General features: G+C 49.7%; 1 protein-coding gene across 12 annotated transcripts in view; it reads left to right on the forward strand.

The window, feature by feature from the left end:
- Window positions 1–25,208, forward strand: part of RAB3IL1 (RAB3A interacting protein like 1) — a 235,978-nt gene that overhangs the window by 202,661 nt on the left and 8,109 nt on the right. For 9 of the 12 annotated variants that reach the window (XM_085644988.1, XM_085644987.1, XM_085644978.1 and 6 more), the window contains 3 exons: window positions 791–814; window positions 1,666–1,765; window positions 4,604–4,670. In XM_085644988.1, the coding sequence (XP_085501114.1) occupies window positions 791–814; window positions 1,666–1,765; window positions 4,604–4,670 (191 nt within the window). The remainder of the gene's footprint in view (window positions 1–790; window positions 815–1,665; window positions 1,766–4,603; window positions 4,671–25,208) is intronic. The other 3 variants (XM_085644983.1, XM_085644984.1, XM_085644986.1) reach the window with 1 other exon arrangement.

The following is a 25,208-nucleotide window of genomic DNA, read 5'->3' on the forward strand; positions in this document are numbered from 1 at the left end:
GACTAATAAGGACTCGTTCATATAGTTGCTTTTTTGGAATTTTATATTCTGGGATGTTTAGCCCTTTTTCACTGTACAGAACACCTAAAGGGCAGGGGGTGTTTAGGCGACATACTGGAGGCCACAAGGATACGGAGCCTGAGAACGCCCCTTGTGTTGGGTCCTTCATTATCTTGATTTGTGCTGCACTTTTCCTGAAGTCATACAGCCTGACCACGTGGACACAAAGGCCTGCAGAGTTGTGCTTCAAATGACAGGCGATCCGCCCCACTCAATGCTGTCTCGACAGAAGTTAGAGTCTTTGCCCCTGACTTCCTCCCTGTTATCACACGAGCTGGCATTGCTGAAACGTACTCAGTGCCCACGAGGTTGTGCGCTCCCTGTGGATGTAAAAATAATAAATATTGCGATGGTGGTAGTTGCTGTTTGGGTGTTCCAAGTAACTCAAGATGGTTTACAGGTATTGGGTTTCAAGACTCTCTGCCTAGATAGCCCCCACTTTAAACAAATCAATGGCATGCTATTTCAAGGACATCTCAGCGTGCTATGCCAAGACATTGTCCTTTTTCTGCGAGGAGAAGAGCTGCAGGGGTTAAGATGTGTCACCGTGTGTGCCTTTCACAGATTTCCCTCGGCATGTAGTCTGATGAGACAGTATACCCAGGGATCACTTTCTCTCTCTGAGTCAGAGGAGCGCTGTGTTTATGGTGTTACACTTTCTTGGTGCGCACACGGTGTGCTGTGCCCATGGAAGCCTGGTTTGACTCGATTATTTTTCTGTTTCCCGTAGTGGGTTCCGGGCACACATTGTTACGTAAGTGATCGTACAGTTCATGAAGCGAATGTTGCTCCACTAACCAGCCTCTGACTAACTTTATGTTTGGATTGATATCTTGACATCGACTGAGTTGCAGTGGCATCTAACACCATCACTTGCAAAACCAGACCACCCCTCACAAATCTGACAATGGGAGGGATAGGCACTGCCTGCCTGAGAATGTTGTTGTCTGTCTTAAACTGGCACTGCCCATCTGAGGGAGACGATGTACAATCATCAAAGACTCCCTGAGTGCCTGAGAGATGGATTGCAAGAGAGAAGGACCAAGAGAAAGGTAGCCAGAGACAGAGCATAAAAGAAGGAGGGAGCAAGTGGAGAGGGAGGGGGCAGCGAAGAGAGAGAGAATGAAGTGAGACGGGGAAGAGTGAGACAGAGAGAAAAAGAGAGAACCAGAGGTAGAAAAAGAGTTGGGTGGATAGTGAAAGAGAGAGCGCAAAAGAGACATAGAAAGAAGCACAGAAGGTAGAGAGAGTGTGAGAAAAGAGAGTGTGAAGGAACTGTCTTGGCAAAATAAAATGGTTCTCTCATGTCCTACCAAAGCCATTATTCATTGCCAAGCCTGAACCATTCTCCTGCTCATGGCTGCGCTTTCTCGGCTTCCTTATTTATTTGTCCAGCTTGTTGCATGCCCTCGTCTTTCATTACCCTCCCCCGCCCCTCCACCAAATGTTTTCCCTCTCTACTGTTGTTCACTATGCAAATGAACGACAGAGTGGATTGGCTGGTGTATTTACCTGTCCTGCCTCCTCTGCACTGTCTGCAGCTATTGCTCTATACAGGCAGCCATCATGGCATGACCAGACTCTGCTCTCTTCTCTTCCCCACAGGAAGTGTGCACTTAGCGGGATGTCCAGAGTATGTAAGCATCGGATCAAGCTTGGGGATTCTGGGAATTATTACTACATCTCTCCATCCTGCAGGGCCAGGGTAAGTGCTCCATGCTTGCGTCTCCATCCTGCAGGACTACTGTAATCCTCTTCCCTCAGGAACATGGCAGGTCCCTCTTTCTTTCTGCATGTGGTGTCCAGCTTGGGGTCTCTTTCACTCCTCTGCATATTTCTTTCAGTGATATCTTGTACTCTTGGGTTTATTGATAACATCATTCCCTCCTCGTGCTCCGCCTATTGAAGTGCTAAAAAAGAACTTCCTTTATTATCCTCAATGAAAATCTTATTATTATTTTGTATTACTAGTCAGAGCAAGTGACACAATAAATCTTCATTCTTGCCATACATTTATGAAATATCATTGTGCATATTAACAGTATTGGAAGCAAAACATAGAATAAACCAAAATGAAGGGAGGGAAGGAACTTCATAGGAAGAGTCAAATTTGTTCGATAGCTGGGTTAGATCAGTGAAATTCCGATTATAATAGTGACAGGCCATCATAGTCATCTAAAGCCATTGTAAGTGAGACCAGATCCTTTCCACCTTTTTGACTGATCGGGGTCCCCTGACCTTATCAGCTGCCATTTTACCTTCGTAATTTGACAGTGCAAAGTCCAAAATTCTGTCAGTCTGGGTGGTACGGGGTCAGTCCATGCCCTGGCGATACATAAACCTGAAGTCTTACAGGGAAGGACGGGGGGCTTAATAGGTCCAGCATACAGGCCCCCAGGCAACTGATAAAGAGAAAGGTATGCTGTTCCTTGGGGTGACGAAGAGGAGGGGGAGAGAAAAGGTGGCGGGCCACGTCAGTGATGGCTGGTTTCCGTCAGGTGCAGGCCGAGCAAGGATAAGGTTACTCGTCCAGGGATAGCTCCTATAAGGAGCAAGGGCCCTCACACACCCCGAGGGGTGTCCGCTTCATCATAGGGCAGCTCCTTGCTGGGCCGGCGCTGCAATGCCCAATGGACCCCGCAGGGGGGCTCTTTGCCGGAGGGCTTCTCGGTTTGCCATCGTGAAGCTAGATGGTGAATATGAAGCTAGATGTGTGAGGGTGCATTTGTGTAGTGAGCAGATGTGGGAGAGTGAGTGTGCAGTAAAAGCGGCTCCTGGATTCTCCAAACCTTTTATTAATTTCCGCACAACTCACTAGGACTGACACAGGTTTAATTTTCCCTTCCCATGCCGTGACTCCTTAGTCTGTTTTTAGCCATGGCCCAGGTACTCCGCGAATAAAAGGATTGGAGAATCCAGGAGCCATTTTTACTGCACACTCACTCTTGCTTTGTAAGTGGGTTAAAAATTAGAATAAGGAGCCCCCTCAGTCCAGAAAACTATCCCCCACCCACCTCCCAGCCCACAAAACTAAATCAAATCCCCTAGCCCAGGAAACTACCCCGACCCTCTCAGCTCACAAAACTACCCACGGACCCAGCCCAGAAAACGACCCTGACCCACCCCCAACCCACAAAACTATCAACCCTCCCCCAGCCCAGGAAACTACCCCGACCCATCACCTAGCCCAGAAAACTACCCCGACCTACCCCCAGCCCACAAAACTACCCCCAGCCCACAAAACTACCCCAACTCCCCCAGCTCAGAAAACTACCTCGACCCCCCCAAGCCTAGAAAACAACAGCCTAGCCCCACTTACAGCACCGCGGATCTCTTCCTGCTTCCGACCCCAGCAGCTAGACCGCGCTGCGTGGTTAAGGCATCTGCATGGTTAAGGCAAGCATGGTTTAGCTTGCAGAGTCAGAACACTTGTGGTGGAGACCGCGGTGTTCCAACTGTTTCCCAGTGAGTCATGTTTTGAGCCTGTGCCACTGCTCCAAACTGTAGGCCCGCAGGTTCCACAGCAGTTTTCTTTATGTTTCTTGCAGACCTTTTCTGTCTTCTCCTTTCACTGTTCCCTGGTCCATGTGAGTCGGGTGGCATTGTATTCTCTAGGGGGGTGTTGTGGGTGTACAGATGCTGTTGGTGTGTTTTCATAGCAGTTTCTTTAACTTTGTCATAGTTCCAGCATACCACAGCCACCTTTATCGACTTTCAAAGGAATCTCTTGGAACCCTTTCATCTTCCAGAAGCCCTAGCAACTATTTCTTCCTTCTCTCGGTTTCGCTCCACTCTATCTCCACTCTGTAGTGTCTCATCCAGCATTTTGCTTCTCTCCCTCACGTTCATAGTGGAGTAAAGGATACTATTCAAACTATTTCTGTCAAGGGACTGGACGATCTGTAATCGTGCCCTATACACATTTGGGGGCATATTATCAAGAACGGCGTTAAAATTATCGCCGCTTTGGTGGCATGAAACTGCCGCTAAAGCGGCGATAATGGGCCTGATAATATGCCCTTGAGAATTCCAATAGAAGCCCAGGTTCACACCAGAACATGGGCTTCTATTGGAATTCTCTAGGGCATATTATCAGGCCCATTATCGCCGCTTTAGCGGCAGTTTCCTGCCGCTAAAGCGGCGATAATTTTAACGCCGTTCTTGATAATATGCCCCTTGGTGTTTAAAAACACCTTGCCAGTTTGTCAGACTCCTTCTCCCTCTTTTTTTATTCTCTTTGTGCCCCTTTCTCTCTTTCTATCTCTTTCTATCTTCCATCCTTCTATCTAATCCTCTCACCTTCTCTCTCTTAACTTCACTCGGACTCCTCTTTTCTCTTTCACTGTCTATTTGTCTCACCCTCTCTCTCTTCCCCTGTCTCCTCCTCTTCACTCTCTTTCACTCTCAATCTCTCTGTCTCTTGCCCTCCCTATCTCTGTCTCTATGATTTATTTATTCTTTATTCATTTACTCTACCCTCAATCTAAACAGTAACCAGTTTCCTATGTTGCTATGTAATTAACCATCCCCATCTCTTTTGCAGATCACAGCAGTGTGCAACTTCTTCACATATATCAGATACATCCAGCAGGGTCTAGTGAGACAAGATGGTAAGAAACATGTGATGGATGGATTTGGGTAGGGGATTTAGGTGGGGGAGGAGATGCTGGGACAATTAACTCATGCCTATTCCTGAGCAGTAATTGTCTTATCAGTGATTGCCAGGTAAGGCAATCATGGATTCCCACCTTCAAGGAGCTATGTTGAAGGACATTGTGCATATGTAATCAACACAAGGACATGCACCCAGTACGGAACCCGGTCAACTTAGTAAAAGAAATAAACAATAGTAACATGAGAACAATTTCCTCAAAGATCTACCTCACCACTTGTACCTGATCCTCTAAAGATGTGGTGGTATATATTTAAATGGATAAATGGAGTACTGAGTCTACAATATAATGCCAATGTGATATATTATTTTGACAGCATCATAAAATAGAAACATCAGTACCGACGGCGCAAGGTGCAAGACAACATATTTACATACATATATACATTCAAGACAGGAGGTATCCTCAGTGAGTTTTAATATTAACAGAGGTATATCCCCTTTTGGAGATTTGTTGATCGGATAACCCTATGGGTTGTCTGCGTTTCAAATCAAAAGGAACTAAGCCATGGGTCTCATCAGGACAGCGCCGACTGACTGATATCCTTAAGCAGAAGCAACTAACAGAGCAGCCTAGAATGCCAGTCACAAATACAATCCCATTGTCGGTCGGCATAAAAAGGCTCAGTTCAAAAGAACTGGGTAGTCTGGAAAGAAACAATTTGTGTCTGATAAGCACTGGACAAGCAGACTCAGAGGTACATTGTGCAAGACAAGCAGACTCAGAGGTACATTGTGCAACACCTGTTCAAGCTTGGCCGAGTGGGTTTGTTGAGCCATCATGCTGTCTCTCGCTGAATGGCCGTGAGCTCCATAGGCCTTTTAGCTAATGGGAAGGGAGAAGGGCCTTTGATTGGACATTGATGGGGGAGTGTAAATGGAAGCTGTTAACCAGGCCTGATCCAGACCAGCATGGCACACTCAAAGGGATGAAATGTAATACATTATATCTATTTATTTATGTAGTTATATTTTATTTATATTGCTTATGTAGCCACACAATAGATATTAAATCATCACACAATGAGAACAGAGTTCAAGGGCACAGACGTGGATGCACAAGCTAGGCTAAATTATTTGCAAGGAAGGAAAGTAGAAGGGTTTGGTTACTCTTGCCTGATCATAGTCATTGTAACCAGGGTTCCCTAATGGGTGCTAGTGTTTTGGAGAATCAGCCTTCTTTGAGTGGCAGTGAGCCTGTTCCAGAGGTTTCCAGGCTGAGGCAGAGAAGTGTCTGTCGCGCCTGCGCTTGTAGTTTACTCCAGGTGTGTTGTGGAGGTTGAAATAAGGTAAGCAGAGTGGTTGGTGTGGGGTTGTCAAACCTGTGACTGTCACGCTATGCAATGATCTTTGTAAAGGGCACTTTCTACCATTCTGTCTTACCAGCGCTGCAGTTTTTTTTACTCTGTGTTGGGTGGGCACCTCTAATAATTATGCATTTCTTTTGCTTCAACACTTTGTACTTTCTATATTTTTTTCTGTGTGCCAGTAATTGACTGTTATGTTTTAGGCCCTCCTTCTTCATGCCTCGAATATTGTTCAACCTGCTTCAGTAGTGAAAAAGAAAATGGAATGCTGACCATTTGCTTGCACGCACCTAGGACACAACCACCCATGTATCTGCTTATCCATTCCCTTCCTTGGTTCCCTCTCTCCTAAGAAAGGTTCTAACTGATATTGACGTGCGTTCAGTTGGGTACTTCTGAGCATGCACACAAACTTTGGGCATTATTTACAAGCCCCTTGCGCCACCGGTGCGTCACTTTTAACACGCACCGGAGGCGCAAGGGGCTTGCAAATAAGCCCCAAAGTTTTCTCTTTTTGTATACTTTTATGAGTGCTTAACAGCTGCCTCATGACTTCTTTACCTAGGCTTCACCAGCAAGCTCACTGGAGATATTCCATTGCTGGAAAAATAATTTCTGATTGAAATAAGTACAGAGGTTGGGAGTAATCTCCAGATGGTGTTCATTACGGAATTCCAGGAGGAAGGCAGCGGTGGCAGCTTGATGGATATGCTCCATGGGATGCTGGAAGGAGCAGCCTGCATAGCCCAGCAAAAATGAGATGAGAAGGGGCACACATTTGGTGAAAAGCCAAAAGTTTAAAGCCTGCTAATCCAATGCCTCGGCACCCATCAGGCTCTACGGGTTGACAGTTGGTATAGTGGATGAAGCAAGAGGTGGTGGAGAGCAGGAAACAGAGACAAGTTGGACAGAATAGGGAAAGTCAGGAATCCTTGTGAAGAGGGCTAACAGGTGACATCAGCCAGTGCGGAGCCTGGGATAGAGACTAGAGGAACATTGATGCAAGCAGATATCAGTGTCTGTTCGTGGTGCAACCTCATGGCGAGCCAGGTGTATTCCTGGCGGAGCTAAAGGGCAAAGGAGGTAGCAGGTTCTGATAGTACAACTACCAACGTGTGACAAGAAAACAACAGTTAGGTGAGCAGGCAGCCTGGTGAACACAATCACAAACTTCAACATTTGAAGAGTGGCAAACCTGCAATTGAGAAACCTGGGTCTCACCCTGCACTGCAAAGAATAATTGCAGAACGTAATTTGAGACCAAGGGGTAGAGCAAGCATGCAAAACATCAAAAAAGGAAAACTTCCATCAAGCCAAACCAGAGATACTCTAAGGAAAGGGATGGATAGCCCCATGAAGATTAGGGACAAAGGGAGAAGGAGAGAAATGTTTCAGGGGTAGAGGCATATGCTGCTAGTGGACTTTAAAAAAAGTGTCAATATACAGTAAGAGGTAAGCGAAGATTTTGGGTGGACAAACAAGTATGTCAAATACAGGGAAACACAGCGAAACACAGCTAATTATGTATTTGTGGAAAATAATGGTAAAAGTGTACATTGATTAGTTTCACTAAAAATAGTCACCCTCTCAATGGTCACAGCCCTGTGTCTCGGGCTCCCTTCGACCCTTAGAATACTGCGAACTAGTGCAGTGTATCCTTTTTTTTGTTTTAAAGAAAAAAAAGATCCCCAAATGGTGGAAGCACAGCTCATCTCAATCTAATTCAACAAAAACTACGACCATTTTCCTTGAATTATTGTAATGACAAGAAAGGTGGAAAAAGATAACGTTAATGATGAGAGCAGAAGGTCTGAAAACTGAGACAAAAGTGTGCTCTCCGATTATCAGAAACAGCTGTATCATAGAACAAAGAGATGAATTCCCTTCGCCAAACATGTGTTTTTCAACATTTTTCTAATTCTTCATTTATATAATTTTGGACTGAATAATAAGACTTTGGTATTTCAATAAACTTGTTGACAAGTTGGCAGCAGCAGATACACAGTTCATTGTTGAGACACTATAATTTATTTTTGTACAGTAAAGTGATATTAAAGGCGATTTTCATCTCATGTGAGCAATAGCAGACAGAGAGAGAATTACAATTCCACGGGGCATATTATCAAGCGGCAGCGATAATTATCGCTGGCCGCTCTTAGCGAGATTTTTTTTTATCGCCGGCTATCGCTGGCAAATATCCCCATGCTATCGCTGTATTAACAACGCATAACGCAATGGCGATAATTTCCCTGCGGTAGCGGTGTTTTTCATGGAACATCGCTGGTTTTTCAGCGATGTTCCATGGAAAACGGCGATAACCTTGCTGATACGAGCCTGTGGTCGGATCAGCATAATCCACCCCCATTGTTAGGTATAGTTAAGTCTGCTTTTTTGCAGACGTTAGTTTTTGGCGAAAACCTCGGTTTTCGCCAAAAACTAACGTCTTCAAAAATGCGTGGGCATCCTTGTAAATATCGCGATGTACATTTCGCGATATTTTACAAGGGAGTCCGTCAGGGCCGCGCCCAGTAACGGCCACTTTGCTTTTCATTAGAGATGCGAAGTTAGGCATGCTGGAAACGGGCGCTAAGTCAAGGAAACACGCGCTAGTGTGTCCTTGATGATATTGCGATAAAATTATCGCTGCTTTTCACCCGAAAACGGACGCTAAAGCGGCGATAATGTTATCGCCAGCCCTTGTTAATATGCCCCCACATTTGGCATCATGGTAAAACTGTTACAGGGAAATTGTGAGAAAGACCTCTAAACTAACCCTCTTAATTTAGCTACGGGCTGTGGGTTCTCATAAATCTAAACATATCCCCTAAGGAGAAGAAATACACTTCTACAGAATGAGTAGTTCATTCAAAAAGTATATTTTATTATTTCTAAAAAAGCATTTTTTAGATATATATTTCTCTATCTTATTTAAAAAAAATTGACATTTATATTTCTTTTGTCACACTAAACTCAACATATATGTATTTACAATTTTGACATAGACATTGTCTAAAAAACACCATTTGGACAATTTTGTATAGCCCCACAAAAACCACTTATCAACTCTACATTCAAACCTCTCACCAATACTACATTCACACTACCATGCATACACCATGACCAATATCACAGAGCAAAAGAAATCTGACCTTTTCTCTACACAAGGGAATCCGACCAGGGACATTAAACAAGAAAATAACTGGAAGTACAATCATCAAAGAAAGGATTATAATCTTTCTTATGTCCTTGCTAGAAGCAAATAGGATCCCTGATATGTTCTAAAATCTCTTTTGCTCTGTGATATTGGTCATGGTGTATGTATGGTAGTGTGAATGTAGTATTGGTGAGAGGTTTGAATGTAGTGTTGATGAGTGTTTTGTGTGGGGCTATACAAAATTGACCAAATGGTGTTTTTTAGACAATGTGAATGTCAAAATTGTAAATACATGTATGTTGAGTTTAGTGTGACAAAATAAATATAAATGTCAATTTTTTTTATAGAAAGATAGAGAAATATATATCTATATGTTGGAAATACTCCACTCCCACACCGGAAGGGTTGGTGGTAACGGGGTCTCTCCAGACATACACAGTGGTAGCTTGGCTCGAGTGGTCAGGAATCAGGCACCGTGCTAAGCATACGTCATACCCATACAATAACCATGCGTGCATCCGTTCCAAAAACGACTCTACACCATAAAAATTATGAAAATATCTGTTTATCTTCTTTTTCTCTTAGTTGCTGATTAAATAAATAATAACACAATCACAATATACAAGGCTTTTTAAATAGTGCAGGTCAAATATATACTGGCTTAATGATTCAATAAATAGGGGTGATCATAAATAATTAAGGCATAAATATAAGTGCAATACATACAGGCAATTAAATATTCTGAGGCAATAAATACTGCAAACCAATAAATATTGTGCGACAATAAATACTGTGGAACAATAAATACAGTGAAGCAATAAATAAGTTAAATACAATAAATACAGTGCTCTCAATAAATAATTAAAAGCTGACAGTGACACTTATAGAATCAGATCACATTTGAGATTACTATGGGCTGATTTGGCCCAGGCACAGCTTGTGGTTAGGTGGATGGCTTGAGGGTGTCTACTCCCTGGCTTGAACAAGGCTGAGGCCTAAACTGAGGTAGATCAAGGGGGGGAATACTAGAGACCTGGCTCTCTCACTCTACACAACCCCTCTGAATTAGTCTCAGCTCACCCCTGGCACAATCAAGCTGGTTCCAGCACCTCTCTAACTCCTAGAGTAGTCTCTTAGGATTCCACAGGGCCTTAGGCGCCCTCTATTCCACTTACTGCCCTTTTTCTGAAGCTCCGACGCCGCTGGAGTCGTGTCGACGCCGTGAGGCGGTTCCGGTTCGATGTCGGCGGCCTCGGCACAATGTCAGTTCTTGACGACGCCGGTAGGCGGTTCCGGATCGATGTCGGCGGCCTCGGCTCCATCTCGACCTCCGATTCGATGACGTCGGGCAGTCTTGGCTCGATGTCGACTTCGGGCGGCTCCGGTCCGATGGCGACCTCAGGTTCGATGACGTCGGCCGGCCTTGGCTCGATGTCGACTTCCGGCGGCTCCGGAGTGCGATCCCCACTCCCGACCTCCGATGCTCCTCTCCTCAGGTTCCGGCGACTCCGGAATGCGACCTCCACTCCCGACCTCCGGTGCTCCTCTCCTCAGGTTCCGGTGACTCCGGAGTGCGACCTCCACTCCCGACCTCCGGTGCGCTTCACCTCGGTCTCCGGCGACTCCGGAGGGCGGACTTCACTCCCCCGTCGACGCCGCTCACTCGACCTCGGGTGACTTCCTCCTCGATCTCTGGTACTCTCTACGACCTCCGTCGGCGCCCTCTCTCAACCTCTGGCGGCTCCGGGTACGACGTCTGCTTTTCCAGTCAGCGCCGCTTCTCCACCTCGGGCTCCAGGTCTCAGGCTTCTCGACGTCGGACTCCAGGAAAACCAATAATCAGGTCAGGACTTTGCTGTTCTTTGCTTCTAAGGCCTGTTCCTGCTGTCCAGGTCCTTAAGATGGTTTTTCTTGCTTCTTCCCACACAGGGCTCCAGGCTGGGCTCAGTCAGTAGGGACTAGTATCAAGGGTGGGTTTATGGACCCCACTCCAGGCACAAGTTTCCACCCCTGCTGCCTCACTCCTTCCTCCTTCAGGTTTCTGCTGCTCTCTCTTCACCAGTCAGGTGCCAACTGCCAGCTCCAACTGCCAACTCTCTGTCTTAGCTTCCCAACATTCTAAACCGCCTCCAACTGTCACAGGGCTCCAGAATGTTGCAGAAGGTTCTAGTAGGTTCCAGTGGGTGCTGGTGATGTCACAGGTGGCCACCATTTTGTGCTCCAGGCCCTCAGACAGAAGTTCAAGGGGTAGATAAAATGGCTCCCTGAATCTGCAGCAACACTAAAAAAATCTGGCGGTTCCCAAAAAGGAAAAATACCAACAGGGTTTGAGGCAAAAGTGGGACAAAATAAATAATGATGAGGAGGGACCACCCAAAGGGCTGACAGGTCTAACACGCGTCCCCCCCAGCTGAAAGTGGGGAGAGCTACCCAACCCCTTGGGAGTTCTCATCACTAAGGCGGAAATACCTTGAGAGACCGTCTGCATTGGCGTGGTCCACTCCAGGCCGATGTTCCACCTGAAAGTCCATTCCCTGTAGGGAAATAGACCACCTCAACAACTTGGGATTCTCCCCCTTCATCTGCATCAGCCAACAAAGGGGTCTGTGGTCGGTCTGAACCAGGAAGTGCGAGCCAAACAGGTATGGCCGCAACTTCTTCAGATCCCATACCACTGCAAAGGCTTCACGCTCTATTGCACTCCACTTCTGTTCCCTGGGAAGTAGTCTCCGGGATAGGAAGACCACGGGTTGATCCAGACCCTCTTCATTGAGTTGCGATAACACTGCCCCAATGCCATGTTCTGATGCATCTGTCTGGACAATGAACTCCTTGGAAAAGTCTGGGGCCCTTAAGACCGGGGCCTCGCACATGGCTTTCTTCAGTCTCACAAAGGCCTGCTGACAAGCCTCCGTCCAGACTACCCGTCGAGGTTGTTTCTTGGACGTGAGCTCCGTGAGGGGGGCTACGATGGTACCGTACCCCTTCACGAAGCGGCGGTAATATCCCGTGAGGCCCAGAAAAGCTCGGACCTCAGTCTGTGTCTTGGGGGGTTCCCAGGCCATGATGGCCTCGATCTTCGCCTGGAGGGGTTGCACCACTCCCCTACCCACCAAGTGTCCAAGGTACACTACCGACCCCTGCCCGATCTGGCACTTGCTGGCCTTGATCGTCAATCCAGCTTGTCTCAGGGCCTGGAGAACAGCTTGCAGGTGACGCAAGTGATCCTCCCACCTGTTACTGAAGACGGCTATGTCATCCAGATAAGCAGCAGAGAAACTCTCCATTCCGGTGAGGATCTGGTTTACCAGGCGCTGAAACGTGGCAGGTGCGTTCTTGAGCCCAAAGGGCATCACACAGAACTGGTAGTGGCCATTGGGCGTGGAGAAGGCTGACCTTTCCCTTGCTCCATCAGTCAAAGAGATCTGCCAGTACCCAGAAGTAAGGTCAAAGGTACTCAGATATTGGGCAGCTCCCAGCCGGTCAATCAATTCATCCGCCCTAGGGATCGGATGAGCATCAGTTTTGGTTACTGAATTCAGTCCCTGGTAGTCCACACAGAACCTCAGTTCCGGTTGGGCACCCGGTGGTGCAGCTTTTGGTACTAATACCACCGGACTGGACCAGGGGCTGCTAGAAGGTTCGATCACTCCTAGCTCCAGCATCTTAGTGACTTCACTGTTAATGCTGGCCTTCACCTTGTCTGACATCCGGTAGATCTTGGACTTCACAGGTGGGCTGTCTCCTGTGTCCACGTCATGGACACACAGGTGAGTCCTACCCGGGACAAGGGAGAACAACGAAGAGTACTGTCCCAGGACCTGGCGGCAGTCCTCCTGCTGTTCAGGAGTTAGAGATGGGGAGAGAATCACTCCCTCCACCGACCCATCCTTCTCTTGAGACGCAAACAAATCTGGGAGAGGCTCGCTTTCCGCGTCCTCTGCTCCGTCAGTCACCATCATCAAGATGACTTCGGGCCTCTCGTGGTGGGGTTTGAGGCGGTTGGCGTGCAGCACCCGTAGGGGCTGACGAGGGGTCTTCAGGTCCACCAAGTAGGTAGCCTTACCCTTCTTCTCCAACACCTCAAAGGGTCCTGACCAGCGATCCTGGAGGGCACTAAGCTCTCCTGGTTCGATCACCCACACCTTCTGGCCAGGCTCCAACTCCACCGGGTGAGCATTGTGGTCATACCACGCCTTCATCACTGCTTGGCTGGCTTCCAAGTTGTCAGAAGCTTGCTTCCACAACTTAGCCATTTGGCTCCGGAAGGCCAGCATGTAGCTCACCACGTCCTGGGGAAGCTTTCTGGGAGTTCTTTCCCATCCGTCTCTCACCAGGTTGAGAGGTCCACGTACAGGGTGCCCATACAGAAGCTCGAAGGGGCTGAAGCCCACTCCCTTCTGTGGCACTTCCCTGTAGGAAAAGAATAAACAGGGTAGGAGGACGTCCCATTTCCTCCGCAGGCTTTCAGGCAGACTTCTGATCATGCCTTTCAAGGTTTTGTTAAACCTCTCCACCAGACCATTGGTCTGGGGGTGGTAAGGAGTTGTGAACCGGTAGGTCACTCCACACTCCTTCCACATCGCCCGCATGTACGCTGACATGAAGTTGGTCCCCCTGTCGGACACAACTTCCTTGGGAAAACCAACTCGGGTAAAGATTCCCATCAGGGCCCTTGCCACAACAGGTGCTGTTATGGTCCTCAGAGGTATTGCCTCTGGGTACCGTGTGGCATGATCCACCAGAACCAGGATAAACCTGTGACCAGCTGTAGTCGGCGGATCTAATGGACCCACAATGTCGATGCCCACCCTTTCAAAGGGGGTGCTAACGACAGGAAGTGGTTCCAGGGGAGCTTTCAGCTTCACCCCTGTTTTCCCACTGGCTTGGCAAGACACACATGTCCGGCAGTAGGTATCGGACGACACTTTCATTTGAGGCCAATAAAAGTGTGGGACCAGACGGGCGAAGGTCTTGTCTTGCCCCAGGTGTCCTGCCAAGGGGATCTCGTGAGCCAACTCCAGAAGGAAGGCTCGATAACGTTGAGGGACTACCAAGGCTCGTGACGATCCATGTAGGGGTGCCTTGGGTTCACTGTAGAGGAGGCCATCCTCCCAGTAAACACTGTAGTTCCCTTCAACGTTCCCTGCTGCCTGGGCTTCGGCCTGACGCCTTAGCCCCTCAAGGGTAGGGCACTCCCTCTGGCCCTGGCAGAATTCCTCCCTGGACGGGCCTCCCTCCACGTGCCACTCGGCCGGGATGGGTAGGTCCTCCAGTTTGGTAACGTCCCCCACCGCAGACTCCTGGTCCACCACCTCCGGTGGCCTATCCGTCCTACGGGGTGTGGACGCCGAGGCAGGCTCCTCCTGTCCTCGGTTCTTCCCTTGACTGGCAGCTGGCTGGGCCTTTGTTCCAGGCTCCAGCCGAAACGAACTCCCTCTCCGGGTAGTCGCGGACCTTGTGCTCACACAGGCCCAGTCAGGTGTACCCAGCATCTCAGTATGAGTCCGGTATTCCACCTCCTTCCAAGCATTGTGCTCCATGTCATTCCCCAGTAGACAATCGACTGGCACGGCAGGGCTTACGGCAACTCGAAGTGAACCTGCAACCCCCCCCCATTCAAAGGGAACCTCGGCCACCGGATAGTGGCCTGTTCTGCCGTCAGCCATCGCGGCTGGGTGGAGTACATCGGGAATTACCTGCTCTGGAGACACCAGTTGGCTACGCACCATAGTCATACTGGCTCCTGTGTCTCTCAGAGCCTCCCCTCTTTGGCCGTTGATGGTGACCCACTGCCCATACTTTGCGGTATTTGCGGGCACCTGGATCTTAGGAACCATCTCCCGTTCTCCCAAGGACACTAAGGTGACACCCGCCCACTCCCTTCCCTTAGTTAAGGGCATCTCCTCCCCGAGCACTACACTAGCTACTCCGGGGTCTTTCCTCCAATGGGAGGGGGTGGTCGTTTCAGGCACTTCGGATCTCCTTTATAGTGTCCAACGCCACCGCATTCGTAGCAATGGACAACCCTTGGCTGCTGACTCTGGCCAGGATTAGGGTTTCTGGGTGGGTTAGCCCTAGGGGTGAATCCTGTTCCCTTCCCTTGGAAGTTATTTTGGGGGCCTTTGGAGAACTCCTTTTTCTTTTCCCCTCCCTCTTTCTTCTGAGGGGCGCCCTGTCCGGCCTTTTGAGTATCCCCTCCAGTCCCCCTTGTGGACACCCGGGTACTAGCCCAAATGTCCGCCTCCTCAGCAAGCTTCCGGGGACTGGTCAGCTTGCTATCCACCAGGTGTTGACGCAGTTCAGGGAAACATTTCTCGAGCAGGTGTTCCTTCAGTACTAGATCAAACAACCCCTCGTAGTTCCTCACTTCACTGCCCTGAATCCAACCCTCTAGTGCCTTCTTTGCATAGTCCAGGAAGTCCACCCAATTCTGTGTGCCCAGTTTGTGACTACCCCTGAACTTCTGTCTGTACTTTTCGGGTGTTAGTCCAAACTTTCTTATGAGCGCCAGTTTCATGGTGGGGTAGTGGGTCTGCTCATCCTCCTCGAGAGCCAATAATGCATCCCTACCAACTGGAGGCATGTACTTGTACAATCCCCCTCCCCAGTACTTCTCTGGAACCCCATGGGCCCTTAACGAGACCTCATAGGCCGCTAGCCACTTGGCAATATCGTCGCCCACTCCATAGCTAGCTACTATGTCCTTTGGCAGGTAGGGTTTGGGTTCCCTGGTGAACTCTCTTTCTTGGTCTTTGCTGCCACCATTAGGAACAGTTTGTGCCCCGATTCTTAGGATCTGAAGATCTATCTCTTTCAGCCTTAGCTCACGAGCCATCCTCTGTTCCTCCTGCTCTTTCTCCAGCCTTGCTAAGTCCCATGTGAGCTGTCTTTTCTCCCTTCGGTCTGTTAACTCCACTTCAGACAAGCCACCGCTAGAGGCACTGCTGCCCTTCCTGGAAATGGTTCTGGGCCCCGCTAACAGGTTCCCCACCTCAGGTTGGTACAAATCAGCTCCCTCACTGTCGGGCTCTCTATCCCTGTCCTCCTCCTCAGCCTTGCTTTCTCGTCGTGCCTCCCCCCAAGCCCTTAAGCTGGTTTGGAGTGCACCCTTCTTTGCTCCTGGGGGACAATACACCCCCTCCCGCTGACAAAACTCCCTGAGTTGGGCCACAGTGTACGTTTCTAAATTCTCCAGTACAAACTCCATCTTGCCCACTCAGGTCAGAGGACAGTTATTTGCAGTAACTATGCAGGGGGGTACCTTATATAATACCTCCTCCCACCACCAGAGTAAATTTGGAAAAACAAAACTCACAATTAGGAAGGCCGCTTTGAGAAAACTCCCGGTGTAGGCCTATGGACTACCCACGGTTATTGTTGAGTATACGTAGGCACAGCTCTATCCCACCACTGAACACCAATTATGTTGGAAATACTCCACTCCCACACCGGAAAGGGTGGTGGTAACAGGGTCTCTCCAGACATACACAGTGGTAGCTTGGCTCGAGTGGTCAGGAATCAGGCACCGTGCTAAGCATACGTCATACCCATACAATAACCATGCGTGCATCCGTTCCAAAAACGACTCTACACCGTAAAAATTATGAAAATATCTCTGTTTATCTTCTTTTTCTCTTAGTTGCTGATTAAATAAATAATAACACAATCACAATATACAAGGCTTTTTAAATAGTGCAGGTCAAATATATACTGGCTTAATGATTCAATAAATAGGGGTGATCATAAATAATTAAGGCATAAATATAAGTGCAATACATACAGGCAATTAAATATTCTGAGGCAATAAATACTGCAAACCAATAAATATTGTGCGACAATAAATACTTTGGAACAATAAATACAGTGAAGCAATAAATAAGTTAAATACAATAAATACAGTGCTCTCAATAAATAATTAAAAGCTGACAGTGACACTTATAGAATCAGATCACATTTGAGATTACTATGGGCTGATTTGGCCCAGGCACAGCTTGTGGTTAGGTGGATGGCTTGAGGGTGTCTACTCCCTGGCTTGGACAAGGCTGAGGCCTAAACTGAGGTAGATCAAGGGGGGGAATACTAGAGACCTGGCTCTCTCACTCTACACAACCCCTCTGAATTAGTCTCAGCTCACCCCTGGCACAATCAAGCTGGTTCCAGCACCTCTCTAACTCCTAGAGTAGTCTCTTAGGATTCCACAGGGCCTTAGGCGCCCTCTATTCCACTTACTGCCCTTTTTCTGAAGCTCCGACGCCGCTGGAGTCGTGTCGACGCCGTGAGGCGGTTCCGGTTCGATGTCGGCGGCCTCGGCACAATGTCAGTTCTTGACGACGCCGGTAGGCGGTTCCGGATCGATGTCGGCGGCCTCGGCTCCATCTCGACCTCCGATTCGATGACGTCGGGCAGTCTTGGCTCGATGTCCACTTCGGGCGGCTCCGGTCCGATGGCGACCTCAGGTTCGATGACGTCGGCCGGCCTTGGCTCGATGTCGACTTCCGGCGGCTCCGGAGTGCGATCCCCACTCCCGACCTCCGATGCTCCTCTCCTCAGGTTCCGGCGACTCCGGAGTGCGACCTCCACTCCCGACCTCCGGTGCTCCTCTCCTCAGGTTCCGGCGACTCCGGAGTGCGACCTCCACTCCCGACCTCCGGTGCGCTTCACCTCGGTCTCCGGCGACTCCGGAGGGCGGACTTCACTCCCCCGTCGACGCCGCTCACTCGACCTCGGGTGACTTCCTCCTCGACCTCTGGTACTCTCTACGACCTCCGTCGGCGCCCTCTCTCGACCTCTGGCGGCTCCGGGTACGACGTCTGCTTTTCCAGTCAGCGCCGCTTCTCCACCTCGGGCTCCAGGTCTCAGGCTTCTCGACGTCGGACTCCAGGAAAACCAATAATCAGGTCAGGACTTTGCTGTTCTTTGCTTCTAAGGCCTGTTCCTGCTGTCCAGGTCCTTAAGATGGTTTTTCTTGCTTCTTCCCACACAGGGCTCCAGGCTGGGCTCAGTCAGTAGGGACTAGTATCAAGGGTGGGTTTATGGACCCCACTCCAGGCACAAGTTTCCACCCCTGCTGCCTCACTCCTTCCTCCTTCAGGTTTCTGCTGCTCTCTCTTCACCAGTCAGGTGCCAACTGCCAGCTTCAACTGCCAACTCTCTGTCTTAGCTTCCCAACATTCTAAACCGCCTCCAACTGTCACAGGGCTCCAGAATGTTGCAGAAGGTTCTAGTAGGTTCCAGTGGGTGCTGGTGATGTCACAGGTGGCCACCATTTTGTGCTCCAGGCCCTCAGACAGAAGTTCCAGGGGTAGATAAAATGGCTCCCTGAATCTGCAGCAACACTAAAAAAATCTGGTGGTTCCCAAAAAGGAAAAATACCAACAGGGTTTGAGGCAAAAGTGGGACAAAATAAATAATGATGAGGAGGGCCACCCAAAGGGCTGACAGGTCTAACACTATATATCTAAAAAATGTTTTTTATAAATAATAAAATGTACTTTTTGTATGAACTACTCATTCTGTACAAGTGTATTTCTTCTCCTCAGGGGATAGGTTTAGATTTATGAGAGCTCACAGCCTGTAGCTAAATTTAGAGGGTTAGTTTAGAGGTCTTTCTCACAATTTTCTTTTTTCCCCCTCCTCTACAACCCAAAAGTACACAGGGGATACCTTTCTCTTACATAAAACTGTTACAGGGATCCATAATACTAGTAGAAATGTAGCTAAGTATAGGGCAAGACTAGTATTTATGTATCTTGATTGCCATCTTGAGTATTGAGACTTCAACTCTTAAGAGAATCCTTAGGACTATTGGTCACACACAAACTCAGTGTGCCTTTATGTCTTTTATCTTATTTTGGTAAGTGATGTGGCTAAAAATGTGTTTGCAAGGTCATCACAATAAGCTGTATCTCTCAGACACATTTGCATCATTAGTGGAGGATCATGTATCCAAGCCATAGCAATTCTAGGCTTAGTAAGAAGGGGCACTACTTGCTATGCAGAGAGATATCCTGTTCACATTTCCCTGTAGCGCTACGAGAGGGGACATTTTCATTTATTAATAATATTGCTGATTATTTCAAAAAAAGATTTTCAGAGTTTGTGTATTTGAGGGAAGTGCCAGGTCAAATTAATAAAGTCAGCAGTTGAATAGGCACAGTGATAACCAGTTGGGTTGACGGTTGGTCTATTTTATTTAGTTTAACAGGGTGTATTAGAAACATGTTAGGAATTTATAATGTTGTGGTTTACATATCTATAGTTTCAGTGTTCATTGGATAGAGTTCAGAGACCCATCCTGGCAAGCTGTTGGATTCTTTCTTATGTTGTAGTGGAGTGAAGGTTAGTGGTTATTTTGGAGAAGTGAAGACAGCTGTTTTGGTGGTTCCTCGGAGCCTATACTACAGCAGACTAGAGCTCGGGGAGCGAGGATCGTTACCCATAGAGTGCTCAATAGAGATATCTTGACTGTTTATGAAAAGGTCTTAAGAAATTACAGTTGCTTACCTTTCCCTCTCCTGTGTCAGTGGAAATGGGGATTATCGATTATTTGGAAGTTGGAAGAATGTACTTGTATTTAACCTGCTTTTTTGCAAGCCTTTCATACAGACCAATGGGTGGAAAGTATCATTTGCAATGAGAAGCAGGGATAATTCAAAGGGGGTCACTCAGCTAAATGGGAAAAGAAAAGAGAGAGGAAGTGATGACAACAAGGAGAAGTGAGAGGAAAAAAGCAGACGGCAGGGAACACTAAATAATAGACAAGTAAAGTATAGTTTTAACTATGAATATTAGTGATATTTCAGTTCATGGGAAACAGTGTGATGATGGGTTTTATGGAACAAACAAAAGCTCAAATCATCATGCTGCAGGAGATGGATCTATGAAATAATAACTAGTAGGTCAGATGTTCTTGGGTACAGGAAGGAAGATAATACTGTGCTTCAGCAGCTGTAGAAGGTGCAGTTTTTATTATAAGGGAAAAATAGAAAACTTACAGTAAGTAAAAAGAAAAAAGATCAGACAGTAGATATATTAACCTCTTAAGTTTAGCAAGGCAGCTCTATTGGTGTGCAGTTAATATGATCACATTTTGCATGATCGCCACCCATTAGATGACCTTGTGTTGGCACTTCCATGCTTTATGGCCCCATTTGTGGCAAGAAGGAGTTTTAATGTGGCTATGAAGCCCCTTGAATTGGTAACATGCTCTGTTTATCAGTGAAAAGCCAGAATAGCCAAAAAATATATATATATTATGATGCCTAATTGGAGTAGGGAGTATCTCTTAACTGAAAGTTAGATTTATGCTTCACAGTGTAGCTGGGTAGGCTCTTAAACCCAGTCTAAAATTACATTGTTTGGAGATGAGTTATCAAATATGCTTTTATCAACAATCACTTTATATTTGCTGTCATGACTTGTAACAATAGATTAGTTTGTAAATGAAATCAAGAACATCACATTTCAATGATTCTTTCCATTGAGGTATTACTGCACAATATTTATTTAAATCAAATTGTTTGTTGTACTAGAGACGTTTATGGAGATTTTGTTTAAGTAACATGAAACATTAGGTGTTCGAAAGTTGCCCATTTAATGTTAAATTGCCCCCTGAATTCACCAAGTTGGTGCAATGCCTGTACCAAATCTCAAGAGCAGGCTTTATTCAAAATTGCTAGGTGGTCGGGGGCGTGGCCTAGCGAGCCGACATGGCGGATGTGTGCTAGCCAGCTCCGTCCAGCCCAACGTTTATCCAACGATTATCCTGGCTCCCTCGGACCCCTGACGAGTCCTGGAGGGAGAGTGGCGGCACCGGTCACTGGCAGAGGGTGATTGGTGAGCGAAGGCGGCGACCGGCATAGCAGAACTCAGACGCCGGCGCGTGCGTGAGGTGCGGCCTGGGGATCGGAGGCAGAGCCGGGGCCTCGATTTTGGTGCATCCGGGAGCCGACGCGAGTCGCGCGGCGGCCCCAGTGAGCCTGAGGTGGCGGATTGCGGAGCAGATGGCCCGGTGGCGGCGGTGATTTTCGCGGGGCAGGTCGGCCTCAGGGACAGCACAAGTCGACATAGGGAGCACCGGTGAGGAGCTGAGGGGAGGGGGGGACGCCCCGGCCAGCGGAGAATATTGGCCACGATTGAACTGTGTGCCCGGGAGCGAGGCCGGTCTCTGCGGCCCCGGGTGCGGGGGCCCCCCTTCCCAGACATTTGGCGGACGCAGTGGGGCAGTGGCAGCGGGAGGAGCGAGCGCCCCTTCCCCTCCCCCTCATCTTGGGACTGATTCTGGTGCTGGGGGATCGGCGGCTGTATCGGGCCACGGTGGTGGGGCTAGGTAGGCCTCACTGGAGCTGCCTGGAGGCTCTTTGCTCCTCGGGGTCCCGAGGGTGAGGACTGTAATCGGGCCCCGTGGTGCCTCGGCCTTGGGGGTGCCCTGGGCTGCTGAAGAAACTCGCCGGGCAGGGAGTGTGCTCCATCGGGGGCGTCTCGTGACGAGCCCGTGGCGTAAGAAAGGCCAGAAGGGACGGCCCGACCACAGGGAGAGGGCGGCGTATCCTGAGGGACTTTTGCTGCTACGTGAGCCCTGGGAGTGAACACCAGTTGGTTGGCCTGTGTGGGTGTACGTTCACTGCTTCCGACTGTGGCGGCGGGGCCTGTGATCGGCGGCTGCATCGGGCCGCGTCCTTTTGAGACCGCCGTCGAGCGGATGGGGATCAGGGGGACGGTGTTACTGGCGGGGCCCCACGGCCTGGGTGCTTGACGACCTTGATGGGCGGATTGGGGTGAGGTTGGCTTGCGGGCTGAGGGCTGAGGCTCTCGCCGGTGGATTGCGGGCCCCGGGCCGGGGGTGCTTTCCCACCTCTCTCCCTTCCTTCCCTCTGTTCCTTGGGCGCAGGCCGGGCAACGATTCTGCCTACGGTGTGCCGACACAGGGGAGGCACTGGTGCCGGTGCCCAGTCCACTTTGGCCTGAAGGTCCGGAGAGTCCGCCGCAAGCTATCATGATGAGAGACAAGGGTGGTGGCGGATCCACGAAGCATGGGCCGATAGACAAGTTCACGGGCCCGGGGGCGACGGGTGGGTCCGCCGGGGCCTCGCAGGATGCCGTGCCAGACAATGCGGCCCTGATGTCGGCGATCACCCAATCCCGGGATATGCTGGATGCAAAAATTGGCGCAGTGGGTGCAGATGTTATGTTACTGCGCCGAGATCTTCGGAACGCAGTGTCTCGTATTACGGAGGCAGAAGCCCGTATATCAGGGGTGGAAGATGATGTCAGGGTCCTCAAGCAGAAAGTGGCGGGTTTGGAGAGCATCCAGAAGGGATTGGGGCTCCGGGTCGAGGATGCGGAGGGACGGGCCCGGAGGAATAACCTGCGCTTTGTTGGCTTTCCGGAGGGGTGTGAGAATGGTAGCATGGAGCGATTCCTTACGTAGTGGTTGGAGAGTTGGCTTCCGCCTGATGCGCTGTCCCGGTGCTTCGTCGTGGAGCGGGCTCAGAGAGCACTTCTGCAGAAACCCCCGGTGGGGGCTCGTCCAAGACCGGTGATTGCGAGACTATTGAATTATCTGGACCGAGACACTGTGCTGAAGCAGGCCCGCGCCAAAGAACCTTTGCTCTATAATAACCAACGTATCCTGGTGTTCCCAGATTATACACGACTCGTGCAGCAACAACGCCAATCGTTCATGGCAGCGAAGGCCAGACTGAGAGACCTTAATCTCCCGTATGCTCTCCTATTCCCTGCTCGCTTGTGAGTGGTCTTTCAATCCCGCACCCACTTCTTTGATTCACCGGCAGAGGTCTTTAAGTGGACCGACGAAACTGTCCGAGTGCGGGTGCATACGCCGCCTGGGCTGCAGTCAGACTCATCCTTAAGTGAGGGGCCGTCAAGGAATACTCGTAGACGGCGCCAGAGAGGGCATGGACGATCGCGCTCCCAGAGGCACTCTGTTTCTCGGGGAGCCCCGGCTCGGAAGGACCCTGCCTCCCAGGCCCTGACATTGGATCCTTGATGCCTGTGAGGAGGGTGATGCCGGGGCGCTTCCTTCTTTAGACTATGTGACTGTTTGCTATTATGGGTCTAGAGGGAGCTTCTAGGAGGGCTGTATCCCCACCTGTTCAGGGTTGTGGGGGGTGGCCCTGGGCGATATGGGCTGTCAGTTGGGGATCCGTTGGCGGGTGCGGTCCGTGCCTCTCTGTAGGGGGCCCAGAGTCAAACCCGCCGCGATAGGTACTTCAGTGTTTTTGAGGTATGGGGAGGGGGGTTTGTTATGGGGAAGGGGTTTGATTAGGGGGACGAGTTGCGCTTTTACATTGTGCCTATCTGGTCGTACACACCCGCAGTTGGGACCTCATATCCGTGCTCCACCCAGGCTGATCGCCCCATGGCTGTGGGGAACGTAGAGGCTGGGTGGTCCCCGAGCACCCTCCGCATTGTCAGCTGGAATGTACGTGGGGTTCTGGACAAAATTAAGCAAGGTGCAGTCCTGCGTCAGGCAAAAAGGGTCGGAGCTGACATTCTCCTCTTACAGGAAACTCATCTGATGGGCTCTAAGGCCCTGTGCCTGCAGCGTTATGGCTTCCAGCAGGTCTTTCACGCTGAGGTCATACAGGGTTCTAGGGGGGTAGCAGTGTTGATACATCGTAGGGTCCCATACGTGCATGCACAACAGTGGCTTGACCCGCAGGGGCGGTACCTGTTTCTTCGGGGTAAGATTGGGGAGGAGTCTATTGTGCTCGGCTGTGTCAATGCTCCTCCTCCCTTACAATGGTCCCTGGTGGAGCGGTTGCTCTCTTTGTGGGCGGCCATGCCGGATGTGGTTGCAGTGGTGGGTGGAGATTGGAATGATGTTATGGATATGGGGAGGGACAGGGACAGGGCGGGAGGGGGTCTGGGGGGCACTCATCCCACGAAATTGCACTCCTTGGTGGGGAGCCTTGATTGGGTCGACACCTGGCGACATGTACATGGAGATCGGAGGGAATATACATACCTCTCCGCGGTTCACAAATCCTTCTCGCGGTTGGATTATGTCTTTGTACCCCGTGCGATCGCAACAAGAGTAATGTCCGCGGAGATCCTTACTAGGGGGCTGTCGGACCACTCATCCGTGGCGTTGCGGTTAGGTAGGGGGTGGCAACCATTTCGCTGGCGACTAGCAGTGTGGAACTTGCAAAACGCTGACTACAAGAGGTGTATGAGGGAGGCGATCGCGGATTATTTTGTCGCTAACGCGGGGTCGGCCCCCAGTGCAGTAATACTATGGGAGGCGTTGAAGCCCACTCTACGTGGGGTGGACATTGCATGGAGTGTGGCGGCCCGTAGAAAGCGTCGAGATGAGTTGGTTAGGGCAGAGGCGGAGGTGGTAGGGCTTGAGCGTCAGAGCCGGGGGGCGGGTGGCGGGCTGGAGGTGCGACAGCTACTGCTGGCACGGCAGTCCTATGCCTCTCTCCTTATGGATGAGGCTCGCCAAGTATGCCTTGCGACGCGCAGCAGAATTTATCAATAGGGCGACAAGAGCAAGATGCTGCATCGGCTCTGTCAGGGTGTTTTTTCTCCCCAGGTCCTCCCGGGGGTGCTGGATGAGAAGGGAGTGCCGATCATTGACCCTATGACCATAGCAGAGAGTTTCGCCGCCTACTATGCGGATTTATACGCCCCTAAGGAATGCCTATCGGAGGCAACGGTGGTCAAGTTCATTTAGGACCTCCCGCCCAGAGCAGTGCCTGACGAGACACGCCAACAGTTGGAACTCCCCCTCTCGGAGGAGGAACTGAGTAAGGCCCTAGGGTAGCTCAATTCGGGGAAGGCACCGGGACCCAATGGGTTCCCAAGCGAGTTTCATCGTCGATACAATTTACGACTAGCATCTTACTATCGGGCGACGGTGGAGGAGGCCAGGGAGGCCGGTCAGCTCCCACAGGACTGGCGACATGCAGAGGTGGTGGTGTTCCACAAGCCTGGTCGGCCTCCGGAACAACATGCTTCATATCACCCCATTTCTCTCCTGAATGTC

This window comes from Triturus cristatus, chromosome 3_1, assembly GCF_964204655.1.
Source record: "Triturus cristatus chromosome 3_1, aTriCri1.1, whole genome shotgun sequence".
Taxonomy (NCBI): domain Eukaryota; kingdom Metazoa; phylum Chordata; class Amphibia; order Caudata; family Salamandridae; genus Triturus; species Triturus cristatus.